Genomic DNA, 15,702 nt, shown 5'->3' with positions numbered 1-15,702 from the left:
TTCAAATTGAAGTTGAAACTGTACATGGGTTTAGTGTGGCTTCAACGGGGGATGTGATTACTGTGTAAGTACTAGATCACAGAGCGATTAATGTTTATTTTCTTGTATCTGTGACATGGTGGCAGGGTGGCGCAGCGTTAAAGCGTTGGCCTCACAGTTTTGAGGACCGGGGTTCAAATACTAGCCCCACCTCTGTGGAGTTTGCATGTTCTTCCCGTGCTTGCATGGGATAACTCCAGCCATTCTGGTTTCCTCCCACATCCCAAAAACATGCATTAATTGGAGACTCTAAAACCCCCCTGAGGTATGAACTATGTGCCCTGCGATTGGCAGGTAACCAATTCAGGGTGTACCCCTGCCTCCTGCCGACACCTGGGATTGGCTTTCCTGAAACCCTCGTGAGGCTAGGCGGCTCAGAAAATGGATGGATGGATGCCATCTATGACATCTCATCTACGATGTATTCAGTTTTTATAGGAGCATATATTCCTAAAAAAAAAACCATACACATTAAAATTGACTGATGAAAGCCAATTTATCAAAGATATGTGGAAATGTCTGTAAAGGATACAGTTGCCCTGATTGACACACTTCTGTTTCCCAACAGGGCTGACGTTCATACAGGATTCAAATGTGAAAATTACGATCAGAAGCATGGTGTTTGCTCTGATTATCGTGTTCGTTTCAGATGTCCCCTCGATTTCTGCAAACCACCAGGTAAACACTGTTAAACTGCTCCTTGATCCAGTCAAAGTCAAGAGTTCTCTTAACATTTTATAATGGATACATGAAAATGTGTCCATTATTTTAAATTCAACCCATTCAATCAATTTTAGTCTTTTACAGTCCAATTGGAAAATTATTTGACTTGAATGTTCAGCGTTTCAAGCCTTTTTTGGGTGGTGGTGAAACACCCAAAATTGAATCAGACAACACCAAAAATTCAAGCAATCAAAAATGTCCTTTAGTATCTAGAACACTGTAAAACAAAACAGCCCTTGGTTTAAATTAAATATTTTCACAGTAGGGCGGCATGGTGGCTCAGTTGGAAAGCGTTGGCTTCGCAGCTTTGGCCTCACAGTTCTGGACCCGCCTGTGAGGAGTTTGCATGGTCTCCCGTGCCTGCGTGGGTTTTCTCCGGGCACTCCGGCTTCCTCCCACATCCCAAAAACATGGAACATTAATTGGACACTCTAAATTGCCCCTAGGTGATTGTGAGTGCGGCTCTTTGTCTTGATGTGCCCTGCGATTGGCTGGCAACCAGTTCAGGATGTACTCCTGCCCGTTGACAGCTGGGATAGGCTCCACAACTCCCTGCGGCCCTTGTGAAGATATGCGGCTAAGAAAATGGATGAATGGAGGGATTTTCACAAAAAAAATTAACCCCACCTATCCTCCCTGCCCCCAATCACCACGTCACAAACTTGCTCTAAGCGCCCTGCCTGCACCAAGAAACATGATGCCTTCCGGTGTAGTTGTGTCACCAGGATGTATGAGAAAATTTCTTAACTTCAGCCATTCAACACCAAAACACTATCTTCACATTCCTCACTTTACCTGGATTTAATCATAGGTGACTGTTTCTGTTGTTAGGTAGAAGTTAGCTGTGTTTTTTTTCTAGCTAGGAAACAATTCACACGGTCAGACAGTACCACTGTTCCCTGTTTGAATTGGAATGAGAGAATTTAGTTGTCATGTACATGCGATAATATTAAAGCAGAGATGGTCATGAATAGCATACAAAAGATAAGCCCATTACTACTCCTTTTAGGACAGACACAGAGGAGCAAAGAGAAAGGTGTACATATTACTGTAGTATCCAAAGTATTCACAAAATTTGAGAATTAACCCCTAAACCGCTGCTTCTTGAATTGTTCCTGAATGGGTCAATTGATAAAGATATGTGAACACAATCTTAACACACCAGTTCCAAGACTTTTTTCGTACAGAGCCCTCATTTCATGGATGAGAACATTTCTGGCCGAAATTCGTCAAATGCTCATATGACAGATCTGTAACAATCTTCTCGTTGAACTGGACGCTGCAAAATCAGCATTTGTCTTCCACGTCATGTAATATTGGCCTTTAAATCCAAACTAGCTGTCTGATTAACGCTGAGAATTAGTTAAGGAAAAAATGCCCTTGGGCATTTGGACCATTAAAAAACACCATAAAATGGCCCCCTTGCAAAGTAGTAAAAAAGATTTTTAAAAGTTCATGTCACATTTCCAGCCATAGTGACACTTTGCATGCGATTTAGTGGGAAGTCTCCTGAAGTCACATGTGTTTTTGTTTTTAATAAATCATGTTCATAATTCCTACCACACCATGTAATTTTTTTCCTGCTCTTGCACCACGACTTCAGAATGTTGGACTGAGTGGTTTGATGTGGACAACCCCAATCGTGAAGGTGACTTTGAAAAGATTTCTACAATTCAGGAGAGATTCCCATCAAAAATATGTGATATGCCAGTTTCCATTAAAGCCCAGACAACATCTGGAGCCAGTGTGGCTTCAACAGGCGATGTGATTTTTGCGTAAGTATCACATTAAACACAAATGAATGCTGTTCATTGACTAAGAAAAATAATAATAATTTACCATCAAAACATGAACTATTCAGAGTCCTCAAAACAGATTAATTATATTCTTAGTAGCAAAAATGAGAATAAAGCTGTATAAAAGCCCATTGCACTAACACAACTCTAATTGCTTGCAGAACCGACACAAAAACAGGTTTCATCTGTAAAAATTCAGACCAAAAGGGGCAGCATTGTTCTGATTATGAAGTGCGCTTTCAGTGCCCCCTTAATTTCTGCCATCAGAATGGTAAGTCACTTCCTTTATATCAAACAAGATTATCGAACACATTTAAATTGAAAAATTACTATAATGTTCACCAAACAGTGTGCTACACCGATTGGTTGAACGAAGATGATGCAAGTGGAACAGGGGACTATGAGCTACTATCTCACCTGAGGACAAAGCATCCTGATATCTGCCAACAACCTATCCACATTGAAGTTGTCGCCGCTAATAATGACTATCCTTTTAAGTTTACCAGCCAGATTCCCTACATGTAAGTTGGCTTCTTGGTAAAAAAAAAAAAAAAACAAGAGTGTACTGTACTGTACTGTTTTTTTCCTGCATATATGAACCACAGATTACCAAAATTTATTAAAGGACCTCTTGGGTATTTAATGTTAATGGTTGGGGTTTGGAAAATGGATTTGGACATGTAGACACTGGTCACAATGGTCCATCAAAAGAGTTTTTGTTGCAAATAGCATTGGTGCTCTCATTTGTTGGTTTAAGCAACTTAATGGACATTTCGTATTGAATGACATGCTTATCTGACATAGTGTACAATATATACTATCTGACTCATGCATTTTAATATTTTTTCAGATATAGTGCCACTGAAGGATTTGCCTGTCGCAACAAAGACCAGAAAGACAAACAATGCGATGACTACAAAATACGCTTTGGATGCCCATGTGTATGAAATGTATCAAATCAAAATCTGTATAGTGCTATGTGTCAGATGGAAATGAATGAAATATGAATGAAATGAAATGTTTTTACATTTTTTTATGTTAGAAGAATTACCCCAATCTATTTATAGCAATGACCAAGAATATTATTGTCTTGTGATTTGACTTCCCGATTACCAAGAAATAAAATGTGCATTTGAAACAAAGGGAAAGTTTTTCATTCTTTTTTTCCTTCATCCATCCTTCCATGAACTGAGGCACTTATTCTCACGAGGGGCGCCGAAGTGTTGCAGCCTATCCCAGCTATCTTCGGAGGCAGGGTACATCCTGAACTGTTTCCAAGCCAGTTGCAGGGCACATAGAAACAAACAACCGTTCACACTTACGATCACACCTGAGGAAAATTCAGAGTCTCCAATTAATGCATGTTTTTGGGATGTAGGAGGAAACTGGAGTGCCCAGAAAAAAACCCAAACAGGCATGGGGAGAACATGCAAACTCCACGCAGGTTGGACTGGGATTTGAATTCTAGTCCTCAAAATTGTGAGGCAGACATCACAACCTGTCGTCATATAAATTTCCCAGATGTGTATGCAATTTTCCCAGTTGGACTTGAAGACATCAATTTGATTGTGAGATTAGGTTGAGACAGGCTCGGACGAGTTGCGCCACCGTGAGGCCGTATATATATTGTGTTGGCCTCACAGTTCTGAGGATTCGGGTTCAGATCCAGGCCCCCGCCTCTGTGGAGTTTGCATGTTCTCCCTGTGGCTTTTCTCCGGGCACTACGGTTTCTTCACACATCCCAAAAACATGCGTTAATTGAAGATTGTGATTGTGAGTGCTGTCTGTGCATGTGCCCTGCGATTGCCTGGCAACCAGTTCATGGTATACAGTGCCTACTGCCCAGCAACAGCTGGGATAGGGGCCAACACTCCCGCGACCCTTGTGAGGATAAGTGGATGGATGTGGTTATATGTTTATTTTAAGCTTTGAACTTTATTTAAAAACTGTACTTAAAGTACTAAACATGATGAGAGATCCTTCCTTCTTTGCAAATTAACATTGTGTGGATTCAGAAACAGTGTTTTTTTTTTCTGGTGAGTGTGCCTGTGTGTGCGTGCGCGCGTGCGTGTGTGTGTGCGTGCGTAATCATTTGGAGATGACTTGAGAGTGAAAGGGTAAAAAGTTAGCTTGTGAGGTGAGTAATAGTAGCAGTATAGAGCTCATGCACATGATGTCACCATTTTCACAGCGCCATATTGCCGGTCAAACAGAGCTGCTCGACATTGTGGGAGACATTGAACTGGAGGAAAATATATACAATGCCCGAGACCTGTTGTGCTGTTGGTTGTCACAACAGACGAGACAGATATTCAAAGAGATCATTCTATGGAATAACATCTGAAAAAATCAAGAGATTTCGGCAATTAAATAGGATGGATGTTGCCCAACCAAATACACATGCCTGTGTAGCAATCACTTCATTTCAGGTAGGAATAAATCTTAATCTCAAATTACAAAGTATTTATAATGCCAAATTGACTCATTTGAGAACAATGCATATTTAAAAGAAAAAAAGAAAATAAACCGTCTGTTGCAGAGAGGTTTAACGGAGGTTAACGTGTGGCAGCGATACACTTCCATGTACGGAGGAGCCAACTCCAAGTCCTCTTTTTTTTCAACCATAGTTAGTGAATGCGGTTTGTGTAAAACCAGGGGTGTCATGATCCTGCCGCTCCAGCACGAGCTGTGCGGGTGCCTGCGCGGGTGGGCTGATTGGGGCGCACACCTGCGTCTCATGCGGGCTGATTAGTCTGTGTATTTATATCACCCCGATGACGATTGGTCCCCGCCAGTTCGTTGATCTTCATGTCCCGTTCGTGTGCTCCGGTATCCCTGATCGAACCTGCGTGTACCGACCTTCGCCCGTTCTCCGACCGACCCCGTAAGCCTGACTCCTTTGACACTTCCGCCTGCTTTGATTGTTCTCCTGTGTACCGACTCCTGCCTGCCTGCTTACCTGCTCTCTTCGCCCGACGTCCCAACTACCGTTGCTGCACCCGACTGCCTGCTTGATCCCCTACCTCTGCATATAATAAACGTTTCACCTTGAACTACCTTGCGTCTTCCGAGTTCTTGGGTCCTACTCTCGTTCCGATGGGACGTGACAGAACGAACTGGCCGATACAGGACCCAGCAGGAAAGACCCGGCGTCGCCGGGACCGACGCAAGGTAGAGCGTCTGCCGGAGGACCAAGCCTGTCCGATCCGGGTAGGCTCCCTGATGTCCTCCGCTTCCGTGTCTTACGCTCCGCCAGCGAGGTATGAATACGTCCCGAACACGACCCGTCCGGCTCCTCATATTCTTCTGGACTCTGACTTTTTGGAATATGAGGAGGACCGTGATTTGTATGACCGGCTGCCGGAGTACGACTCCGATTATTCTGATTATGAATCTGCTCGTCCGATCTTTCATCCCAGTCAGTTTGTTTCACCTCCCCGCGTTTCCAGCACCCGAGTGTCTTCGCCCGGTAGGTTTAAGTACACCAATCCGTCTGAGGGAACCCGCTTGGCCATCTACCCGGGACCTCCGCATGGCGGCCAGAAGAGACGCCCCGGCCGGGCGCTCCCCGGTGCGCGGCAACTAAGACATCGTCCTCCCACTCCTCGCCGGCAGACCCGCCGCTGGTGGCGAAGCTTCCAGCGCAGAGGGAGGAGGAGCCGCCAAATCACGAGGCGTTCTGCCGCGAAATGCGGGTGCAGATAGAGCGGCAGAGCACCGAATTGGCGGCTCTCACGGCCCAGGTCCGGCAAGGATTGGCGAACCAGCCGAACTACGCTGACATCACAACTGCTGATGCAGGTTCACGTGGCAGTTGGAACTGACCTGCTCCCGAGACACGCCCACGTGTCAGTTTCGACTGTCTCTCTGCGTACTCAGGTTTACGTTGCCGTGGAAACCGACCCGCCCCCTCGCCAAGTGCTGTTTTTGTTTTGTTTGTAATTACTTTTCACAAAAATCGGCCACAAAATGCCAGATAGTGGACGTTCTAGGTTCGGTGTAAACGTACCCGCGAGCAAGGGGGGGTCAGAACAGGAACCACTGCAGGCGTAGCAAACACTGATTGGCTGTAAGTTTTCCAGCCCAGCTCATTAGAATGTCTGAGCGAGAGAGGAATTTCGATAAAACTTTTCCAATTTAGAGATGCTTCTTGGTGAAATCTGTGGATAACTCTGGCATTAAAATAAACACTGAACCATCATCTACTAACTTTTAATGTATGCTCCCATTCCTATTAGTTTCTACAAAGTCTTCCTTTAACTCTACATTTGGAATAATCATACTTTAATATTCGAAACATAAAATAAATCAAATTTGACAGGACACATGAGAGATATTTAATTCGATCAAATAAATTTATCAAGAGTCACTGATGGTGTAGTGGTACACACGCCTACCTTTGGTGAGGGCAGCGTGAGATCGATTCCTGCTCAGTGATATTGATATCTACCCTGCAACTGACTTGGGACCAGTTCAGTGTGTCGTTCAACTTTTGCCTGAAGCTCGCTGGGATAGGCTCCAGCTCTCCTGTGACCCTTGCAAGGATAAGTGGGTTGGATAATATGGATAAAATTTTCTTGTCTTCTCCATCTAAAGTCTTTTGAGTTTCTTTTTAATGGAAATCTTTTTTCAAAGGGCAACGACAAACCAAAGCAAATTTATTTATATAATACATTTCATGCACAAGTTAATGCAATGTGTTTTACATTATTACAAGCATTCAAATACAAAGAAATAAAAGCATTTGAAAATAAAAAAGTACAATTAAAACAGCTTACAGTGAAAGAAATATGATTGAAAAGTGGATATGCGCTAAAATGGATGAGAAAAAAGTAGTTTCTAACCTTGATTAGAAAATATTCACACTTGGGGGTGATGTCACCTCTGTTGGCAACTTGTGTGCAGCATCATAGCTAAATGCAGCGTCACCTTGTTTACATTGGACTTTGTGGTCAACTATTTGACCTGAGTCAGTCGATCTCAGAGCCCTACTGGATTTGTATTCTGTAAGCATTTTTACATGTATTCAGGACCTAAACCATTGAGTGATTTAAGACCAGAACCAGAACTTTAAAATCTATTCTAAAGTTGACTGGAAGCCAGTGTCAAGACTTTGGAATTGGAGTTGTATGCTCTGACCTCTTAGTTCTGGTCAGAACCTGAGCTGCAGCATTCTGAATGAGCTACAGCTGTTTAATGCTCTTTTTGAGGAGTCCAGTCAGAAGACCATTACAATTGACAAATCGACTTGAGATAAAAGCATGGATGAGCTTCTCGTGGTCTGCTTGACACATGAAAGCCTTTACTCGAGATATGTTCGTCAGATGGTAAAAGGCAGTTTACATAATAGGTTTGATATGACTGTTGAAGGTCAGGTGGGAGTCTATCAAAACACCAAGGTTTTGGACTTGGTCTTTGCTTTTTAACGATAGTGAATCCAGGTATTTACTAACAGCAAAAATGTTATCAAAAATGTTACAGTTTCTGTGTACGATTGTTTATTTTCCAAATATTTCTGCATTTCCCCCCCTCCTGTATCACAGAACTTACCATTCAATAACTAATTTCAGAAGCCATGTAATTGCTGTTTTTGTGTGGTGGGCAAACAAATTAATCAATTGGTGATCAAACAACAAAGTAAACTCTGCGCAGAGTTGTGGCCATCCTTGGAGCACAACACACCCAGGAGTGAAGCGCTCCCCACAGAGGTGCTGACTGTGCAGGTGTTCCAAGTGCTGGGCCATTCCAGAGGGAGTTCCCAGACGAATCATGACTGTGCCAATCAAACGTGAGCAAAGGCATGCAAGCCATGTGTTCTAATTTGTAGTGTGCCTGTTTATGTATCTATCAACAGGTATATATCATTAACTTTGTAAATGCTTCTGATCTAAATGCTATTCTAACTTAAGTTTCTCCCTGGTAGCAGAACAACACTACCTATCTATTGGTAAAAATTACAGTACTCCAACAAAGGAGGGTATTGACAGACTGTCCACATATTTGTTTTCAGATATTGTTCGTAGTTAGGCTAATGTAGCTCATATTTGTGTTCCATATTTTGTTTTGGTGATCCTATAAAAAGCACATGAATTCCCGAGGTGAGGCAACCAGTATTCTGTATTAAAAAGGCGGACTAATAAGGCTACTTGTCTCCAAAAAGCTTTCATTACCATATATCATGACTTATAAATGTGTGAACAGAGACACTATGGGATTAAAGGATATAGTTTTCAATTGGCTCAAAAGTTACTGGATGAAAATGCAACCATTTGTCAAATTGGGTGAGTGGAACAAAATTCTTGGGTGTTGTGGAGAGCGCCCTTAAAGGTCAGTGTTGGGACCAAAACTGTTCATGCGTGATATTTACGTAATGTGCCCCAATTATTAATATTTGTTTAATTGGCAACAGACATAAATATTTTGGTGTCTGTTGAAAATAAACAAATGCAGCAAATCTTAGAGATAATTAACTCAGGACCAAGTAACATGGGTTGATAAGAATAAATTGTCACACACACAAAAAATCTGTATTGTGCACATTTGTCACTTTTGAATGATCTATTCAAATCTCATCATGTTTTGTTGGCTTTATGTTTGTTATGTCTATAAAGAACAAATGTGGTTCTTTTCAAAATAATGATCTATGTTTTTAATTCACTTTCTGAGAGGAAACATCCAAGGGTCCTGTTGATGCATTCATTCGTAATTAGCAAAACCCATCAAAATGTATTTAAATATAACTTCTATATTACTTTTATTAAATTACTTTGAGAACGAAATTGAATTTACAGGGTATAACATTTTGAATGGTGTACTTGTATTTTTTTTCCCTGAAGTAATTTTATTAACACTGTTCATTTCTAACATGTACTTATGTTTAGTATTTAAATTCTTTGGTTAGTTTTATTGGTGTTGTTTTCATTTATTTCCGTTTCACACTTTCATTAATTACTGTCTTTTACTTTTCTAATTATTTAATGTGAAGACTATTTTACTTAGTATTGCGCTTCGTTTATTTGCTTAAATATGACCTTGAAATAAACGTCAAGATCACACGACCAATTTTAATTCTACATGCCAAAATTTGAGATAAACCTCACCGTAATCCAACCTGTAAACCCTGCGCGCCACGCGTTTTGGGAGTACCAAGATGGTGGCCAACCGGCTTCAACAATCGACATATTGCTCGATGTGTATGCGCTATCCATCTTTTTTTAGATCAGTGGTTCCACGTCTTTGTAATCGGAAATGCCAAAAAACACGACCAGATCGGTATTACTTTCTGGCTCTTGTCATAAGCGAATCCGCACCATTGCGCATGCTCGTTAGGCGGTTCGCGGTTGAGCCAAAGGCGGAGCGAATATGTTGCTAGCATCCAGAATAGATGCACTAGCCCTTTCACAACAATAACATAATCTAAATTTGTCTCGTTTTACCTTTTCATTTGGATTATATTGCAGCCGTTTGTGGAAGTACTGGAACTTGGATCGTATCCGCTTATTCGGCGGTTATGTTTTGAAACTGCGTCCTCCGTTGACAATGGGAGCGAAGGGGTTTGCAGATTTACAATGCTCATTTTTGCAGCAGCAGAAACTAGAAACATGGCTGGCCAGATAGGCCGCACGCGGAGGTTTTGTAGCCAACAACAGGCGTATTTGGATCCAACGTACGCCATATTGGATTGCTTTTACCGCTAAAAGTGGTATTGAGAATTAAGTGTTTTAACACGCGATTGTCGCTCACTGTTGTTAAACAAGCTAGCGAGTTCGCTCGTCCCGCAACCTTGACTGCTTTGACATCGACGTTAGCGTATTAGCCGGCTAAAGACCGCTAGCGTTTCTTGGGCAGCTGCCCGTTGTGCACTTCATTTAGATACACGTAGCGGCGTTTTGCTGGATCAACACTTGTTGATTGCCTATTAGCTGTAAGGATTGTGCATAGAATTTGTTACTCTTGTCCTGAACGAATGTGGGACAAAATGGAGGCTCCGACGATTGTGTACGACTTGGATACATCTGGGGGCTTAATGGAGGTAAGGATTCGTGGTCCAGAAGCCGAGTTCTCTTTTATCAATACACGTGTTAACATTTGTGTATACATTAATTATTATTATTGTTAACGGCATAGTTTAGCTTTTGCTGCGAGTCTAGTCCTGTAGATGAATGCGTTAGGCCACAGTTATGACCCTTAAATTTAAGCCATCCGTGGACGTAAAGCTGAACATACCATGCATAAGTCAGTGCAGTATATTGTAAAGTGATGACCGATCCGTGCAAAACGCATCCACAGCAAATTCAGACACTTCTGGCGCCCCCGAAGTCTGACGAAGTCGAAAAGAGAAGTCGGAAGTTGGGGAGAGACGTCCGGAGAAGCGGCAGGGCCACCAACCACGACACCTGCGATAGTTGTAGAGAAGGAGGGGATTTGTTGTGCTGTGACCACTGCCCTGCAGCCTTCCACCTCCAGTGCTGGTAAATTGTCACGATTTTCCCAATCCCGCCGGACGACCTGCATCCTATGCGAAAAATGGAGTCTGTTTACAATATGGCGACCTCCCGGCTGCTCTCTCTTCTACCGCCATCTTACAAAACCTTTTAACATGTAGCTTTTCTTTTTTGGGGTGGGGGTCCTCACTAACATCACAAAAATGCATTTTGTGTCTCCTGTAGTATGCATAGAATAGGTTATTTGCTGCTATTTAGCATATTTCTTTCATTGAACTGCTAACAACAGTGACACTTTGCCATTTGAATAAATTGATTTATAACGGCACAGACCACAGCACGAGCAATCTCCATGTATGGTCAGGGTTGTGAAGCGTTCACCTGGCCAGTCATGAGGCTTTATCAAATCTTAGACAACGCTCTGGTTGTGTTTTCTATGCTTAATGTAGAGTCTTGTTGATATTTTGCTCGTTGTTTTCCCTTTTTATGCATTGTTTCACGTGGCTAGCCGTCATTACTACAGACTGTTTTCGACCGACGTCACACACCTTATGATTTGGAATGCGGGCGCCATCTTGGTTTGGTGAATTTACGTAAACACGTAACTAAGAATCATTTCAGAAAGGCGTATGAATGGGGGCACACTGCTATGTTATTGGTTGCTCAATCGGGCGTTTAAAAGCATTTTTCTTTTGACTGCCACCTGTGATCAAGAACCAGTGTGAGAAAACGGAGCAGTTAGCAACAAAACGTTGACAACTGTGGCTGTCTCGTATTAGCAGAGCTGATCTAGCAGCCAAGCACAATACTTGTGTATGAATGCAATGCATGTCTCCAAAATCTGTATTTTCTGTTTTAATTATCATCTTTTTCTTTCCGCTTGTCCCGTTAGGCGTTGCCACAGCGTGTCATCTTTTAGCATCTAAGCCTATCTCGTGCCTCCTCCTCTCTAACACCCACTGTCCTCATGTCGTCCCTCACAACATCCATCAACATTTTGTTTGGTTCTTCCTCTTGCTCTTCTGCCTGGAAGCGCCATCCTCAGCACTTTGCGAAAACGAGTTATCGCTGTTTCGTGAGTTGAGTTAAAAATTGTAGCCGTGGATGTGGAGAAAAAGTTTTGGGCTCCATTTGGGACTTGTCCCGGTCGAACCTCCCTCTCTCTCCCTCTTGGTAACAAAAACACCTCTTTTGTTGGTGTAATCAACATAATTTAACACTACACTGACTATAGTCACGCAGTACATATTTAAATTGCATTGTGCGGTACACTAACCTTAGCCGTGTGGAGACACAGGTTGCTAACAATGGATACCGCTGCATGACGAACCCAGCCATTGCTGACTTGGTTGTAGGCCTCCAGACCTTTGTAATTCTTTAGTTAGTCCACGGTCTAAGCGCTTGTGGAGAAGAGGAGATAGTTGACGATGTCTGGATAGGTTACCGACACCCACAGTTGTGTGCTCCATTTGTGTTTCTCCAATGCATATGGGTCGATATTATCGATCAAAGCACACTTCTTGTCATAACGGTTTCTTGAAACAACATCGAATGAGCACCGATAACTTTTCAGTCTTTTTAGACATCATGCATCACTTTTAACAGTCGTACGAACATTTGTGTAACTCCGGTCTATATGCAAAAGCATTACTGTGAACAGCGAGTCAGTAGAGTGAACCCATCTAACACATCCAGGTGCCCTGGATGTAGTCACGTGGTCGAAAACAGTCAATAAACAAAATTGTAGTTCTTTAGGCTCATTGGTGTGGTTCACACAAAGCAACTTTAGCACTCTTAACTTTGTCATATGATGCTTATCAACACATAACTTGTGCTTGTGTTGCAGTTCTAAAATGGGCAGATTATTCAATTCTCAAGCCAAAGCATGCTTTGCATTTCTATATGTAGTCGCATTTGTTAGGCAGAAAGAGATGGGTAGTGGATTTCCTTGCCAAATTGGCATTGATTTATTTTTACTTTTTACACGACTTTATTTTCAGACAATGCATATTTGTTCTAGTTAAAAACTGACATCTGTCTTACTGTTTGAACCACAGTGACCCACCTTTGAGTGAAGAGATGCTTCCTCCAGGAGAATGGATGTGTCATCGCTGCACTGTTCGAAGAAAGGTGTTTGTGCACTACCCCCCCCCCCCATTAAATTTCAGTGTCCTCCACCAAGCCTATTGGTGCTTTCTCTGACCTAAAAACAAAAGAATATCCTAATAAAAGTTTGGTATTTTTCTCATTCTTTCAGAAGCGAGACCAAAAGTCTGAACAGACCAATGGCCTGTTTGAAAAGTCCTCTGCTAAGCGCTCTTCCTCTCCACCTATGGAGCTGGAGCTTGGCGCTGGCCCACTGCGTCTTGATGGCCTTCCTCCAGGGGCTGGAGCAGCAGGGCCTGGTCTTCGCGTGGCCCAGGTACGCCTTTTGGACCGTAGGAGTAGCAGCAGGCCAAGCAGCAGGCCAGGCACGCCAACTTCCAATACTTCGTCGACCCCTACCCCCTCAGAGGAGCAGAATGACGGAGAAGAGGAGGCAGCTGACCCTGAGGATGATGTTCAGTGTACCGAGCTCGAGAGCAACGCATTGTCATCTCCTACCCCTCGTCTCCTCAAGAGGCCTTTTCAGCTGCTCATAGCAGCTGCAATGGAAAGAAATCCCACACAGTTCCAGCTACCCAGTGAACTTACATGTACTACTGCATTGCCAGGTCAGTTCATAACCAAACATTGTTCAGTGTAAGTTTGTTAATGCAGTTCTAACTTATAATGTGTTCAGTACTTGATTAACAAACCCTCAATGTGGGTGTTCAGGCAGCAGTAAACGAAGGAAAAAGGAGGAATTGCTTGGGAGGCCGTTCAGGCGACCACAATATGAATTAGATCCTAATGGTTTGGTACCATTACCTGTCAAAGTCTGTTTTTCATGCAACAGGTATACAAATTTAGTAGGCATTGACAGACATATATACAAACCAGTTATATCCTTAATTGTTTTGCATCAATTTTCTTTTGTAACTTCCTATAGGAGTTGCAGGTTGGCTCCCTTGATACAGTGTGACTACTGTCCTCTCCTCTTCCACACGGATTGTCTGGACCCACCTCTTACAGCTTTCCCTGCTGGAAAATGGATGTGCCCAAATCATGTTGAGCATTTAGTGGTGAGTGGTGTAGGACTGTTACTTACGTTTTTTTCTCTGTTTAAATACAAAGGTGATCTTTTCAAAAATGCTTTTTTTTATTTTTGTATTTTTTACTCAGCTAAATCAGAGGAGCCTGAGCCTGTCTAGTCGCTGTCAGCTTTTCGATGATTTTCAGGACAGAATGTCCCAACATGCTGTCAAGTTGGACTTCCTACGCAGAGTGCATCGACAGTTTTCGCCAAACTGTCGGCCCAGTCAGCAGTACAGCAAAAGGACTATCAAGGTAGACTGCATATTGTGTGTTTGTGTATCCATTAAAATAAATGACAAGCCGCTACTTTTATTCAGGTGTTGTGAACTCTGTGGCATATTTAAAAATGCAGTCTTCTTATTTAGCATCTTTCTCTTCAACTTGGGTGCTTCGGGGTGCTTTAAGATTATTGCTTTGTAGGGATTTTGAACGAGTGAGGTTGTCACACAAACACCAACAGCGTTCAAGATGGCAGGAAGGAGAGAGAAAAGTTACTGGGTGGAGCTTTGATGATGTAGCCAATCAGCTCCAAAAAGCCAAGCAAGGATATATATATATTTTTTTGGCTTCTTAAAGTGCCACTGTCATGAAATGGATGATTTTTAGTATGTTATTAATGAAAAAAGGGCAGCCGGTATGGACTCATGCGTTTTTTTTTCACCACAAAACAGGAGTTTGACATATGTGGCTTTTTGTAACTCCCGCCATGAAAATCCTCTCGATGGATTTGTTTTCGACAAGAAAGAGGAAATGGCGTTAAGGGCAGTAGCACACTCAAGCGGACTCGTTTGTTTCGATTAGTTTTATCTGCGGGAAGGAAGCTCTTTGTTCCTTCGTCTCAGCCAAAATGCTGTCTCGTTACATTACTGGATATTGCTCGAACACTTGGGAGGATGGATTTACCCTTCATAAGTTTCCAAGAGACCCGTTCGTTCTGAAAAATGGATTGCATGGGTGCAAAGGACGAGAACTTTGTGGGTTCCAAATGACAGGTAGGTGTGTATAGAGCTACTAAAAAAACAATAGTTGGGGGAGAGGATGTAATCCTTTCAGAACGTAACAAAAGATCCTCGTCCGTAAGTCAGAGGTGCTAAATGTGTCTGTTCTCGTCCGCGGCATGTCTGCCGATCACTGCTTCGGCCGAGCTTCTGTGTCCCATAGTAGGTGGGTGGACGAGGCACGGCTGCGGCCGGGCTGGGTAATACATACTTTCTGGGAGTCTTGTTATTCAAAGTGATCAACACATCATCTAAATATGGCTCAAAACAGTAGTGTAATATTGTCCTGGACACATCACTCGATTGTGAGATGTTCGCCTCTTTGAAAAGAGCTTCCGTGTCTGAAGGGGATTGTCCCATAGTAGGGTCCACAGCGTTTTTTCAATGGAGAATGTCCGGGGTGACGTTACGGGCAGTAGATGCAGCCAAGATGGTGACCACTTCGATGTTGAATGACAGTTCCGCAACTTTGCGCATGGATGATGCGCTCTCCGCTCATATTTATTCTTTCGTATAGACATTGAA

At 42.7% G+C, this 15,702-nt stretch overlaps 1 protein-coding gene across 2 annotated transcripts in view; it reads left to right on the top strand.

Annotated features, from left to right (window-relative positions):
- Window positions 1-9,286: 9,286 nt before the first annotated feature.
- The window catches only part of phf12b (PHD finger protein 12b), a 42,217-nt gene continuing 35,801 nt past the window's right edge, over window positions 9,287-15,702 (top strand). The window contains exons 1-7 of one of the 2 annotated variants that reach the window (XR_009795950.1): window positions 9,287-10,590; window positions 10,848-11,029; window positions 13,060-13,132; window positions 13,260-13,716; window positions 13,820-13,940; window positions 14,034-14,166; window positions 14,267-14,431. Coding sequence is in view for 1 of the 2 variants with exons in the window: in XM_061826605.1 (XP_061682589.1) it covers window positions 10,525-10,590; window positions 10,848-11,029; window positions 13,060-13,132; window positions 13,260-13,716; window positions 13,820-13,940; window positions 14,034-14,166; window positions 14,267-14,431 (1,197 nt within the window). In the remaining variant the exon portion in view is untranslated. The remainder of the gene's footprint in view (window positions 10,591-10,847; window positions 11,030-13,059; window positions 13,133-13,259; window positions 13,717-13,819; window positions 13,941-14,033; window positions 14,167-14,266; window positions 14,432-15,702) is intronic. The other variant, XM_061826605.1, reaches the window with a different exon arrangement.

The sequence above is a fragment of the Syngnathoides biaculeatus genome, chromosome 8, assembly GCF_019802595.1.
Source record: "Syngnathoides biaculeatus isolate LvHL_M chromosome 8, ASM1980259v1, whole genome shotgun sequence".
In the NCBI taxonomy this organism is placed as follows: Eukaryota; Metazoa; Chordata; class Actinopteri; order Syngnathiformes; family Syngnathidae; genus Syngnathoides; species Syngnathoides biaculeatus.
Note: the sequence above shows the minus strand (reverse complement) of the source record. Positions and strands in the feature narration are given on the sequence as shown.